Source organism: Calonectris borealis, chromosome 2, assembly GCF_964195595.1.
Source record: "Calonectris borealis chromosome 2, bCalBor7.hap1.2, whole genome shotgun sequence".
Classification (NCBI taxonomy): domain Eukaryota; kingdom Metazoa; phylum Chordata; class Aves; order Procellariiformes; family Procellariidae; genus Calonectris; species Calonectris borealis.
The window spans coordinates 166,281,851-166,293,935 of NC_134313.1; the positions used below are offsets into that span (position 1 = coordinate 166,281,851).

The 12,085-nt window shown below is 44.8% G+C and overlaps 1 protein-coding gene across 1 annotated transcript in view; it reads left to right on the forward strand.

Moving 5' to 3' along the window:
- Nucleotides 1–11,853, forward strand: part of GARS1 (glycyl-tRNA synthetase 1) — a 28,835-nt gene extending 16,982 nt beyond the window's left edge. Inside the window, exons 11-17 of the mRNA XM_075144283.1 lie at nucleotides 2,419–2,531; nucleotides 3,066–3,206; nucleotides 5,063–5,148; nucleotides 7,370–7,479; nucleotides 8,907–9,000; nucleotides 9,928–10,118; nucleotides 11,508–11,853. Of these exons, the coding sequence (XP_075000384.1) occupies nucleotides 2,419–2,531; nucleotides 3,066–3,206; nucleotides 5,063–5,148; nucleotides 7,370–7,479; nucleotides 8,907–9,000; nucleotides 9,928–10,118; nucleotides 11,508–11,633 (861 nt within the window). The 3' untranslated portion in view covers nucleotides 11,634–11,853. The remainder of the gene's footprint in view (nucleotides 1–2,418; nucleotides 2,532–3,065; nucleotides 3,207–5,062; nucleotides 5,149–7,369; nucleotides 7,480–8,906; nucleotides 9,001–9,927; nucleotides 10,119–11,507) is intronic.
- Nucleotides 11,854–12,085: the final 232 nt, after the last annotated feature.

Below are 12,085 nucleotides of genomic sequence, written 5' to 3' on the forward strand. Positions count from 1 at the left end.
GATCCTTTGGTGGAGCCTGAAGTTGCCTGTGGACATTGTGCTAGTTGAATTTCATCTGGAATTAAAGGAGAGGCCCCGGTGCTTTCCAAAGAGTATAACCCCTGTCACAACAGTGGGCAAGGATTTGTTTTGCTGGAGGCTTTATTCCAGGACAGATTCCTTCCTGCTAGAATGCTTGCTCTTCCTTTCCCACTTAGCTGTGAGAAATGAGAGTTCATTCCTGCCAGTTCGTTCAGCTGGTGCTGGGAGAAAAATTTCCCAAGGATTTTTTTATCTTCCTGCTGAGTCACTAAGAGCTTTTCAGTTCAGCCCTTGTTGGGTGCTTTGTTTTTCTCTTATATTGTTGGCTGGATTTTGAAAAATGTGTCTTTTTTTCTTTCAGGTAAACCAGCAGTAGGCAGTTAGGGGCAAGGCTCTTAGACTCATTTTAGATTCTCTTGGAGAGCTTTCAGCCTCTTCAGTTAAGTCTCAGCCAAGTGTATCAGCTGGAATGATAGTTTCAAAAGAAATTTATTAGAAGGCATAGTAACTAGACTGTATTGATTATGAAGTCATTCCCCTCTTTAAGGGTACAGAATCTGCTTTTTAGGTCAAATCTGAGTTAAAAAAAAAAAAAAAAAGAAAAAGTCATTTCATTATTTTTCCCTCACGTGTAGTGAAGCACGTGTTCTTCTCCTTGGTTAGCCTTTCCAAGGAGTCTCAGGGATGTGCAGATTCCTGAAAATATCTAGAGAACTGTGTGGTCTAGTTCCAATGAAGGATTGAAAGATTGAAGGGGTTATGCTGAGGTCTATGGGGTTAGCCCGTGACATTGCAGTGACCCTTATATGAGTAGACCCCATCTACGGCCTTGACCAGTTTGATAGCCAAACTGGTAGCATGCTCAGCCCAAGGGAATAGGTCAAGGCTTCAGATGGTTCAGACAGCCTTATTTATGGGCAGGGAGGACCTCCTACAACCTAGGGCTGAGGAGGTTCTGTGTGGTTGGTGGTTTTTGTCCATGTGGAGGTGGGTTTTTTTGGTTTTGTTTTGTTTTGGTTTTTTTTTTTGTTTTGTTTTTTCTCTCTTTCTTTTCTTTTAAGGAGCTGAAACAGGCTTATCACTAGTGATGTTTCATTACAGCTAGTTAGAGCAATAGCAGCGAGTAAAATTCCACCCAACTTAAGATGAGAAAAAAAAATCCTGCAGCTTGGATGAGTGATTTGTCTTCATATAGAAAAGACCTGTAGAAATGATTGAAGGAATGACTTCCTCTGAAAGTAGAGAGCTGACTTCCATGAGTTCACAGCCTCTCTTTCTAGCCAGCCCAAAACAGGCTGGACGTGTGTGGGTCACACCATGTAAATAAGATTAATAAACTTTGCAAGCCTTGTCATGGATCAGGACAACACTCATAGAGCAGTATGTCCAACGGCCTAAACCAGAGGTGAGGACAGCAATCCCAGGGGCATGACAAAACCACCTTGTGAGCTAGACTCACGCTTTGGTTTGTCACTTAACTCTGACCAAAAATGTTTATACCACCTCGCAGCACTCAGTAGTAAGAAGTTAACTGCACTGAATGGTTTAAAATCCGTTCTATAAAGTTATTACATAAACCTTCTGAGAAGTAGCCGTAGTATCCTAATGGTTTAATTTGTGTAAAAATTCCCCAAGATGTTCTGGAACACCATGGTTTTTCCAGCACAGGGATTTCTTCTATTCACATACCTTTCCTGACACCCTGCTATATTGCTGCAGACTGGAAAACCACACAGCACCTGGCTGCCTGTATGTCCACGCTGATGTGATGGAGTGAATGGAAAGCAACTGATGTGCCTTTTCTTATATGGGATTGTCTTTTAGAAAATCCGGGTGGTGGTTGGATTTGCTGCAAGTGTTGGAAGGCTTCATCAATCCTCTGTGTGTGAATGGTGTTTTGAGATTCCTCCTTGCCATACATACTGAAATGTTGAAAGAAGTGCTTCCCTTGCATATGATCGGTGTCTTACTAGCTCATAAGCCAGGCTTCTGGCCATTCTAATGTGGCTGGTTGCCTGCTGTCTATTCCGTACTTACGGAGTGCTAAAGCCCCGAAGGGATGATGTCTTCGTGCGCCTGTAGCATGTGAATGATAGGACTGTGTGCTGTGGCCCCAGCCCCAAGCTATTGGCACAGTGCTGTGTTCTGCCAAGCCATGTGGAAAACCTGGCCCTGAACACAGGCACTGGTTAGATAACTGATCGTTTCCTCTGGAAACAAATGGAATCATTCAAATGAAGGAGCAGCTAGCGAGTGAGGACTGCTTTTTGTAACAGAGCTAATTATGTAGAAAAAACAGTCATGGGAGCAGGGAGGGCTTAAGGGTGAATAAACATGTTTGATGGTTAAGTGGACAAAAAAGTGAGTTGGTGAAAGCTTCCACTTTTGTTTTTTCAGGGTTGGATTGAGATTGTTGGCTGTGCTGATCGTTCCTGCTATGACCTCTCCTGCCATGCCCGTGCCACCAAAGTTCCTCTTATAGCTGAGAAGCCTCTCAAAGAACCTATATCCTTTCAGAACAAACCGCATTCTCTTGAAGTGAAAAGTGATTTGACAGTGAGATGTCTTGGAGAGCCGTGCAGCTCTATTTTAAGTTACATCTGTAAATTTAACAGGGAAACCTAGAGCTACAGACCAGCATGACTTTGGGAAGTAACCTGCAAAGAATTGAGCATGTGGGTGACGTTACTCAGGTGGGCAAAGGGGATTTACTATTGTGCTTGGTTTTTTCTAGCTTAATGCTAGGCTGTGTTTTGACTGTGAAGTGTGGTTTAAATGTGAATGTGGGGTTACTATCCCAGGTCACTCCATGTCATTCTATGGTTCTGCTGCTAGCTGTACTTGTAAAAAAAGATGTATTCTTTCAAAATTTGTGACCTTCTGCCCTTCAGTATTTTTTGTTCCTTTCCTCTCTTGAAGGGAAGTTCCTTAATCCAGTAGCAGAGGAGATTTCTTTGTGTTGTGTAGCAATTAGCTTTGACATAGCAAAAGAACCAGGCCCTGCTTTCTGTCACCTCAAACTCCTTAACTGCCTTGTACAGAACAGTCAACATTGTTCAGTTTGAGGCAAATAAGGGAGCCATTGGCAAAGCTTATAAGAAGGATGCAAAGGTGGTGATGGAATACCTTTCCATATGTGATGAGTGCTACATCACTGAGATGGAGCAGCTGCTCAACGAGAAAGGGTGAGCTGGCAGTGTGTGTGTGGTACCCTTCTCTGACACCTCTGATGAGGGTTCCCAAAGTGCTGCTGGATCAATTTGAGCCACCTGAAACCAGTTTCCTCCTGAGAGTAGACTGAGTGGATCATCTGAAATGTTTTGGTGCTGTCCCTTCTGCCAAGTCAGTGCTGGTCATCCATCAGCATATCTCTTGATATACGCACATTAATGTGTAACCATTCAAATATTTGTTTATTTGCGTGGGAATGAGCTTCTGGCTTTAGTAGCATCATCCCATAAGACAGACACCTCAGTGAAGTGGGAAGTGTTTACCAGCTTCCCTACTCTGGTTTGAGAATTGACCAGGACTGGCAGATGGTTTTGAACTTAATTTTAAAATTAATCAAATAATTCTGTGAGTGATGGAACAAAATAGTTAAATGAGAACCAAAACTTGTGTGAGTGTCCTCTAGTGTTTAGTGATAAGCTTTAGGACCTGTTACAACCTTTGAATTATTGGGGCAGCAGTTTGTATGTTTTTCCTCAACCTGTCTGCCTGTATTCCTAACGCATGCAGGAATTGAAAATGTGAGAGATTTCTACAGTTGTCAAATTTGGCTGAAGCAGGCCAACAGGTGTATATGTTATGAGAAGGTTAATGGTGCAATAATAAAAAATAAACTTTATTTCCTGCTTGAAATGGTACAAGGTGTAGGATTAATGAATACATTCCAGAATGGTAACATTTACATCTTTGTTTGTTTGTTTTTCTTTTTTTCCTCTGAGCTAAGATTTATTTCTTTTACATTTCTATGAATATGAAAGTGTAGAAAAAACAGTAGCAATCAAAATGGGGAGAGAAACTATTGCAGAATACCGTGATGTGTACACACTTCAAAATCAGAAGAAAGTGAACTTAGTTCATCCAGAATCCCACTGAAATGATCCAATAGATGAGTTATAAGTAGTTTCCTGGGTTTGAATTGATAGTGGACTGCAAATCATGACCGTGTTTAAACTCAGCATCCGGTTGTAGCTGCATTCAGAGCAAAGCCTTTATAAACTTCAACCCATTTGGTATCAGGTCCAAATGCAGGTCACACTTGTCTTGAACATGCTGGTTTTTGTATTACACCAGCCTGAATGCTTCAGCAAGGAGGGTACCATTGCTGAGTACACGTTGACAGTGTCAGTATGTTAGACCTGCCTTTCATATAACTATGTTTGTATAAATCCATGGTGTGAAGCCCTCAGGTTTACAGCAGCAGTTTTCTGTTAGGACGCATAATAAAAAAGACATTTGCTTCCTGTCAGTGGGATAGGTCAATACAGCCTAAGTTCTCCTTGGCAAGGAGTGTGTGCTAGTTGCAAGTTAGCAAGGAGCGAGAGAAAGTAGTTAGAAGACCATAATACCAAAAGCTTTAGAAATAAGCAATAAAATAACGGTGCTGTATCCTCCCCTTTGGTATCTGTGAAAATGCACGGTGCCTTCTGACACAACTCAGTTTTCAGGAGAAGTCCATGCACTCGACAAGATGTACGGTCTGCAGCGAGTGCCTGTTTTGTGTGCCTCCCTTTTTTGTCTTTTGGTGTATGTGCTTCATCCTGAGATTCTTCCATTTCCTAATTGAGTTTGCTTCAGGCTGTTAACCACAACTAAGTTCACTGTGATTACGAAGATGGTTGCTTTTAATGTAGATGTAGTAATTTTATTATTAACGTAAATTTCTTTTAATGGGTATGCCACATGTTTCTGATCTGTGGGATTTGCCCTGCCTTCTGTCGTCCCACTCTTAAAGTCAACCAACCGACGCAATTAAGGAAATAGAACTTGTTTATTTGTTGCTGTAGCTTTTAAGTAACTTCTTTTTCCTTTGCAGGGAATTCACTGTTGAAACTGAAGGGAAAACTTTTAAATTAACAAAGGACATGGTTACTGTGAAGAGATTTCAGAAAACATTACATGGTAAATTTGTATCTTTATTGTTTGATCATCAAAAATAAGAGGCAGATCAGGATACACCTTGAATGTGAACTTCATTAGTTGCATTGTCCTGTTAGTATTGTACAGTGGCACAGGAAAAATGCCAAATGTTATCTCCTTGAAATTTGACAATTTAAGAGAGTTGGAAAGCTTTCAGACAGCAGTGGGATTTCAGTGATCATTGATGCAGGCCTCTCTGCCCGCTTCTTGCCTGGTCTGTTCAGTAACCCATTTAATAGACTTCGGGGGGCGTATTACATTCATGCTGCCTCAGTTGCATATTCTGGGATTTGTAAGGTCCCACGTGGTGCTAAGAACCAGAACTAAGATAGAGGAGCTGGGGAAGGTGCACCAGCTTTGGGAGCTTTCATCTTCCAGTCCATTGTAGTGCAGTAGGTGGGTTGTGGCAGTCTGTTGGTAGGGCTCTAGGCAGATCTCTGTGCTCAGAGCTCCTGTTGTCCCTCCACTGCCTGGAGTCAAGTCTTCCAGCATCTGCCAGCTTGCCAGGCTGCCGTGCTGACAGGGGTCTTTAAGCTGGCAAGTCCAGCCAGTTCCTCTGGTAGTTGATGATCATATCAGCTTTGGTCAGCGACCGCATCTCCACAGGGCTTTTGTCCTAATGTGGGAAATGGGGCTAGAAGGTGGCTTTCCAGAATGCATGGATTTAGTTCCTCAAAGAAGTCTTGTCTTTCCAGCCAGCTCTGTAAGCGCCTCACCCAAGGTCGTTTGGGAAGTCTTTGACAGAGCTGGAGTCTGAGGTAGATTTTTCCCCAGTTCATACTGTAACTAGTGGATCATCCTGCCCTAGGTTGGGGACATGATAAATGCTCCTAGGAAGGAGTAGAGCAACTTGTAGCATGTGCAGAATGTATTTGTTCTTGCAGCTGCTGAGCCTTTGAGATGTCCAGGTGTCTTTCAGTCAGCACATGCTGCTGCTGTGCCAGACTTTGCTTTGTCACAACTTCAAAGAAGGAATCGAAGTTGTAACTGTTAGTGATTGTAATATTGCTGGGGGCCAGCAAGTAGAACACCAGTGGCTGGTTTTCCTTTAAATTTGTGCATTTGGCAGTTTGGCTGCTGTCTGCAAGCAGGAGGCAAAGCTTATTGTTTCCCTCTCTCTTGTCTTGAAAACTGGTTGGTCAATGCACAAATAAAACGAGACCATCCTCTTGGAAGGTAAAGTCCCACCCTGGGTTGGGTGCTTAGTTGGGGAGGATTGGCTCTCTAGGCACATAGAGTGGGAGGCAAGTCAGGGTGCCGTGCTGGAGAGCTGGATTCTACCCTTGATTTTCAAAAGCAGCTGATGCCTATAATTGTTATTTCTTCTCCAGTTGCTATCTGGGCTTTTTCTAAAAAGCTGCACTGTCTGAGCAGGGCAGCTGTCCACTGAGCTCCTTCTGTACACAGAGGGGAGAAGAAGGAAAAAGCCTCTTTGACAAATGTGTGGCAAGGACTGGAGAGAATGATGGGTATACAATAATGTAGCACATCACGTCTCCTGAGAAGTCTTGCGAGCACTGACTAGTTGATCCTCGTTCTTTCCCGCTCTAGTAATACATTGCAGGGGGATGGAGAATAGGGAGGGGAGCAGCACTGAAGCAGGCAGCTGAATGACCCAAGAATACAGAGGGAGTCTTTGCTGGAGTTTGAGTTGGATCTGAAGCTTCATGCTTCTCTGCTCAGACTGCTGGATACTGAGGCTGTGTCTGTACATTAAACCGAAGTGGACCAGGGATTGAGCATTACCCTGCCATCGTCCAGGCTGTTTAATTGCTAGCACATTCCCTGGCACAGTTTTGGTCTATGCCAAATAGCACTCTCCCAGACAATGCCTGGACATAGTTTGTGGCTTGGTGTGGAGCGAGGACTGTTCCCAGTGAACAGTTTGGATGAGGCTTTGCTGTGGTGAAGTGGAAGAGGGTTTATCTGTGTGGATGCAAGTTGTGCTGTGCTGTTTGCTCTCAGGGCCAGAGAAGGGGCCCTGACTTGTTATTTACAGCGTAAATATGTTCTGTATGCGGACTAAGTCCAAATCTCTACTTCAGGTATTTGTATTTAGAGCAGAAATGTTTAACCTTTTATTTCCATGTGCTCAGCTACATGTAATCAGAACTTCTGAGCAGAAAGGCAGCTTCAGTAAACACATCTTTTTTTTGTGTATAAATTCTTCTTTAATGATGACGTGGGTTCTTTTGTATTCCAGTGGAAGAAATCATCCCAAATGTAATTGAACCCTCATTTGGTATCGGGAGGATCATGTACACAGTGTTTGAACACACATTCCACATCCGGGAAGGAGATGAGCAGAGAACGGTGAGCTTTCCTGTGGCTGGCCCTCAGCTTAAAACCAGCTGCAAGCATTTGCCTTTCCCTAACATCCAGGGAAAGGACTAAAATAAGAGTGCACAATACACAGTAGAGATGGGAAAACCTAGGTGGGCTGTTGAATTACTGTTTTTGCCAGCGTACGTGTCATTTATACATGCGCACTGGGAGCATTCTGGGGCTGCGTGTGCATGAGGCTCTCACTGTATTACTAGCAAGGGGGTGAGAAATTCCTCCTTCTGGATTCACACTTGGCAATGTTCCATCACTCAGAGAAAGGCATCTCTTCAGTGTTTTATTTCCTCTCTCTTTGCTGCTTTTCCTGGAATCATAGTTCTATGCAGCAAGATGGACAACTGTTTCCTCAGTCCCCCATGAAATTCAGCCTTCTCTGACACCAATCAGATTTTGGGATTTTGGGCATCCCTAAAATCTTGGCCCGAAACTTTGCTGTAGCAGGGGCCAGAGGGAAGTGGGTGTTACATACAGGCCGCCAGCCTGTTCCAGCCAGTGCCCAAACTGTGATGTTCTGCACCATTGCTGGTGGCCCATGGGAAGCTGGCTGTAAACTTGATGCTGGTTCCTGTTCGTTGTTTCTGGCTGCTAGACTGTGTTTATAGAAAAGAAAAATAACAGCGCTCTTTAGTGCCTCTGGTTGCCACAGGATGTGATACAGTTGTGAGTGGGGGGAACAGGATTCAGGAGCCCAGAGTCAGGGCACTGTTGACTTTCAATCACAAACTGCTCATGAAGTCTAAAATATTGGACTTATCTTCCTTCTAGTACCCATTTACTTTCTATGCAGCCTGGGCTGCTCTGTATTGTGGTACGTCTCAATTGCATTACTTCTGTACCCTTACAGGCCTTGCTGATTGCCAGGAAAGATTTTTTTTTTTTTTTCCCCCCTTCCTTTTGGCACATTTTTCTTTTCTGAGGGTGTCTGTGGAGGGTTCTGAAAACCTTTGAGCTGCATATGCTCCGTGTGCGTGGAGGCTCATGTGTGTGGAGTCTCTGTGGGAATCAAACAGGCAGCGAGATGATTGTGAGAAGTCTTCCCTTTAGACTGTGCATAAGACTAAATCTCCTGGAAAGACCCCTTTACCCTTCATTTTTCTGTAATTCAAATGAGATTAACTTTCTTCAGGGAGGGCTCTGGTTAGACCTCTTTTGGTGGGACAACGTTTAGCTGTCAGGAGGGAAGGGGGAGTGGAAAACAGCTGGAGAAAATCAATCTTGCTTCAGCGGTGTGAGGTGTTACTGCTGGAGCCCTGAATGCTAATGTCTTACAGAAGGCCAGCTACTCCCCTGGAATAGTCACCCTGCCTCCAACCTCAGTCAGAGCTTATTCTCACCTCCTAAGAATCTGGCCTAACCATTAAACTTGTATTTATTTGTGCTTTTTCTTTTTTCCTTAGTTCTTCAGCTTCCCAGCTGTTGTAGCACCGTTCAAGTGCTCCGTTCTTCCTCTAAGCCAGAATCAGGAATTCATGCCTTTTGTCAAGGAATTATGTAAGTGTATTAAGCACTGTGGCTCCAATGGGGATGTGCACTGGGAAGAGAGGTTTCTTCCTCAGTGCTACAGGGAGAAAATAGCATTGGGATCACATGGCTCTCACACGTGCAAAGGGAGAGACATTGAACTAAACCAGCTGAGTTGGTTGGTATCAGTCAGCTTTGGGTGTCTACCAAACTCTTCAGTCTAGCCTCAAAAACCCAACTCCCTGCCCTTCCATGTGTTGGTTTGCAGTGTAAAAGACATTTCTTTTTTTCCTTTTGTGTCAAAAAGAAATCTTTCCCACTGCTTAGCAGAAGGTGTCAGGAGCAATGGGGTTTTTTGTTGGTTTTTTTTGTTTGTTTGTTTGTTTTTTTTTTTTTGAATAAAGTTCTTTTCTTTGCTCTTGTTGGCCAGCTAATTTATTGAATTGGTCCCAGAGCTGCTGGGCCTCCAAGCATTCTGTCAAAATGCCCACTGATACCATCTAAAAGTGAATATGTGAAGGATAAGAACATAGGCTGTATGTCAGACAGTGCCTTTTGCTGTTGGCATCAGTTCTGCTGCGGACATCGCCTCCCCATGCTGGACATGCCCCTGCACACATGTAAGGCTGGCGTGTTTTTGAGTTAAAGCAGAGTTGTGGGACTGTAATGACAGGTTGAAGAAGTCGGTGACTTTGCTCTTTGCGTGAGAGTCGAGTGATGCAATGCGGAGAGCTGCGAGAGTAGTGGTGTACCTGTGAGCTTGTAGCCTTGGCAAGGACTGGAACATTGGATCTTCTGTCAAAATAAAAATGAGGGTCTCCGATGCTGCTTGAAACCAGGACGCATGGCGCCTCACTTCAGGTAGTGCGTGAGGATGTGGGAGGCCACTGCTAGGATCTCATTGCCTGCTGAGTATGTAACGAACCCTGGTGATCCCCCCTTCTCTGCGTCTTGCAGCTGAAGCACTCACCAGGAACGGCATCTCTCACAAGGTGGATGATTCCTCTGGATCCATCGGCCGGCGCTATGCCAGGACTGACGAGATTGGTGTGGCCTTCGGGATCACGATCGACTTTGACACCGTTAACCGGACGCCTCACACTGCCACCCTAAGAGACCGCGACTCGATGCGCCAGATCCGAGCTGAGGTAAAGGGCAGGCAGGCGGGTTTGGCTGCTGACAGAGCCAAGTCTGTTTCTTACGGGCTAGGGGAGAGCATTAGCTGCTCTCCAGCTGAGAGCAATGATCCATTTTGCTGGATTCCGGATCCAGCAATGACTCTGGTCTATGCGGGAGCTGCCTCCAGCTCTCGTAGGCAATTTAGCTATTCTGAGAAATCCCCAGGGAAGAGAGACTGGTCACACAGAAGATGCTGGCCCTGCTGCTAAAGTGAGGAGAGGCTTTTGTTTTCCTGGGATGCAGAGGTGTTGATCTTACTTGAAAGCCATGCCTTGTGCTGATTGCACTGCTCTTTAGAGTGCCTTTTTCCGAGTGAAGGCTGCTGAGTAAATGCATTTGCTGGGTTTCAAAGGCAGGGCTCCTCTGAATCCACAGGCACCAAAATGCAGAAGATCTTTGCCTACTGCGGGCTGGCTGGCAGAGCACAGCAGAGACATAACTCCTCAAAGCTTGCTTCTTGCTGGTGTTGCCTGTGCAGCACCAGTGAAGCTGGTGAGGCATTGTCCAGACGCCACACCTGCCCTAAGCATGCTCTGCTAGTACAGCCATAATACAGAGACCGGAATAGCAAACCTCCCCGTGGTGGTCTCGCCTGTGAGCAGAACCTGCTCAGAGCTGTGGACATGCAGTCTCGGCACCTCTGTTGTGCTCTTCTCTCCCAGGAACGCGGTTTGCCTCCTGTAGGAGCAGGAGTTAGTGCTGATGTGTGAGGCTGAGTTGTTCTAGCTCCGCTCCGTACGAAAGCACCTGTACTGCTTGGGGCTACTGAGGCGGCTGTGGTTCAGTGTAACAGGCAGTGCCGGCTCTTCAGGGCACCCATCTGTCTCTGTAGCACCTGGACGACCTCTCACTGCTGAGCAGCAGGGACGAGACTTTGTTACCCTTCAATTTCTGCAAATTTTCTAGTTTCTCTAGCTGATCCTTCGCACTGTGACAGAGTGATATGAGGAGCAAAGAAAAGGCAATTGGCAGCTTCTTTTATGTTGGTCTTACAGTAAATAGGGCCTGGCTAAATCCTGGCTTACAACATCTTTTGGATGTGTGTATTATTTTCTTTCCCTTCCAAAACTGTAACATAACACTGCCAGGGATGAACTGTGGTCCACCACAGTGACAGTGGCATTTCCCTCATGGGTCACCCTGAATAACTGAGCAGTCTGCCGAGATGACACAGACTGTGTTTTAAGGACTGTGTCCTCCTAGTTAAGGGTTTTTTCTCCCCAAAAATGATTGTGCAGGAAGATACCTTGCACCTACTCTGTTGCTGGTGTAAAAATGACCCATGTTCCCCAAGTATCCAAGAGAGCAACTTGATTCTGATGGCTTCGTGTTTCATGTCTTTGTGGCTTTGCTTGCAGATCTCTGAACTTCCTGCCATCATTCGTGACCTGGCAAACGGTTATCTAACTTGGGCTGATGTTGAGGCAAAGTATCCACAATTTGAGGGACAAGAGACTGGCAAAAAGGACACAATAGAGGAATAAAGAAAAGAACCTGAAGTAAAATCCCGTCAAATGTCCACTTTTTACTGTTCATGTTAATATGAAATAAACTTATCATGTATTATTCAAAGCTGCATTGTTTGTGCACACAGGGACTATTTGTTTTTTTTTTCCTCAATTGCTGCCCGAATTTAACTTTAAAAACTGAAATAATTGCAGTCCAAGTTAAAGGTGTTACGAATAAAAACGCCATTATATATGCCTGCTTCTTCTGTGTTCGTGCAGCCTTGTACTTTCTTCAGAAATGTCTTTTTTCCACCCCCCCACGCTCCCTGCATATGGCTGCGTGTCTCACAGGTTTATTACAGCCCCTCAAGAAGTTGGGGACCATACACGCTTTCATCTGGGTTCAGATCACCTCGGACTCTTGTGCAAGACGGTACTGGTTGCTTGGCTTCGAGTTTATGAAGGGGATGATCAAGGTGTCAGCCTTC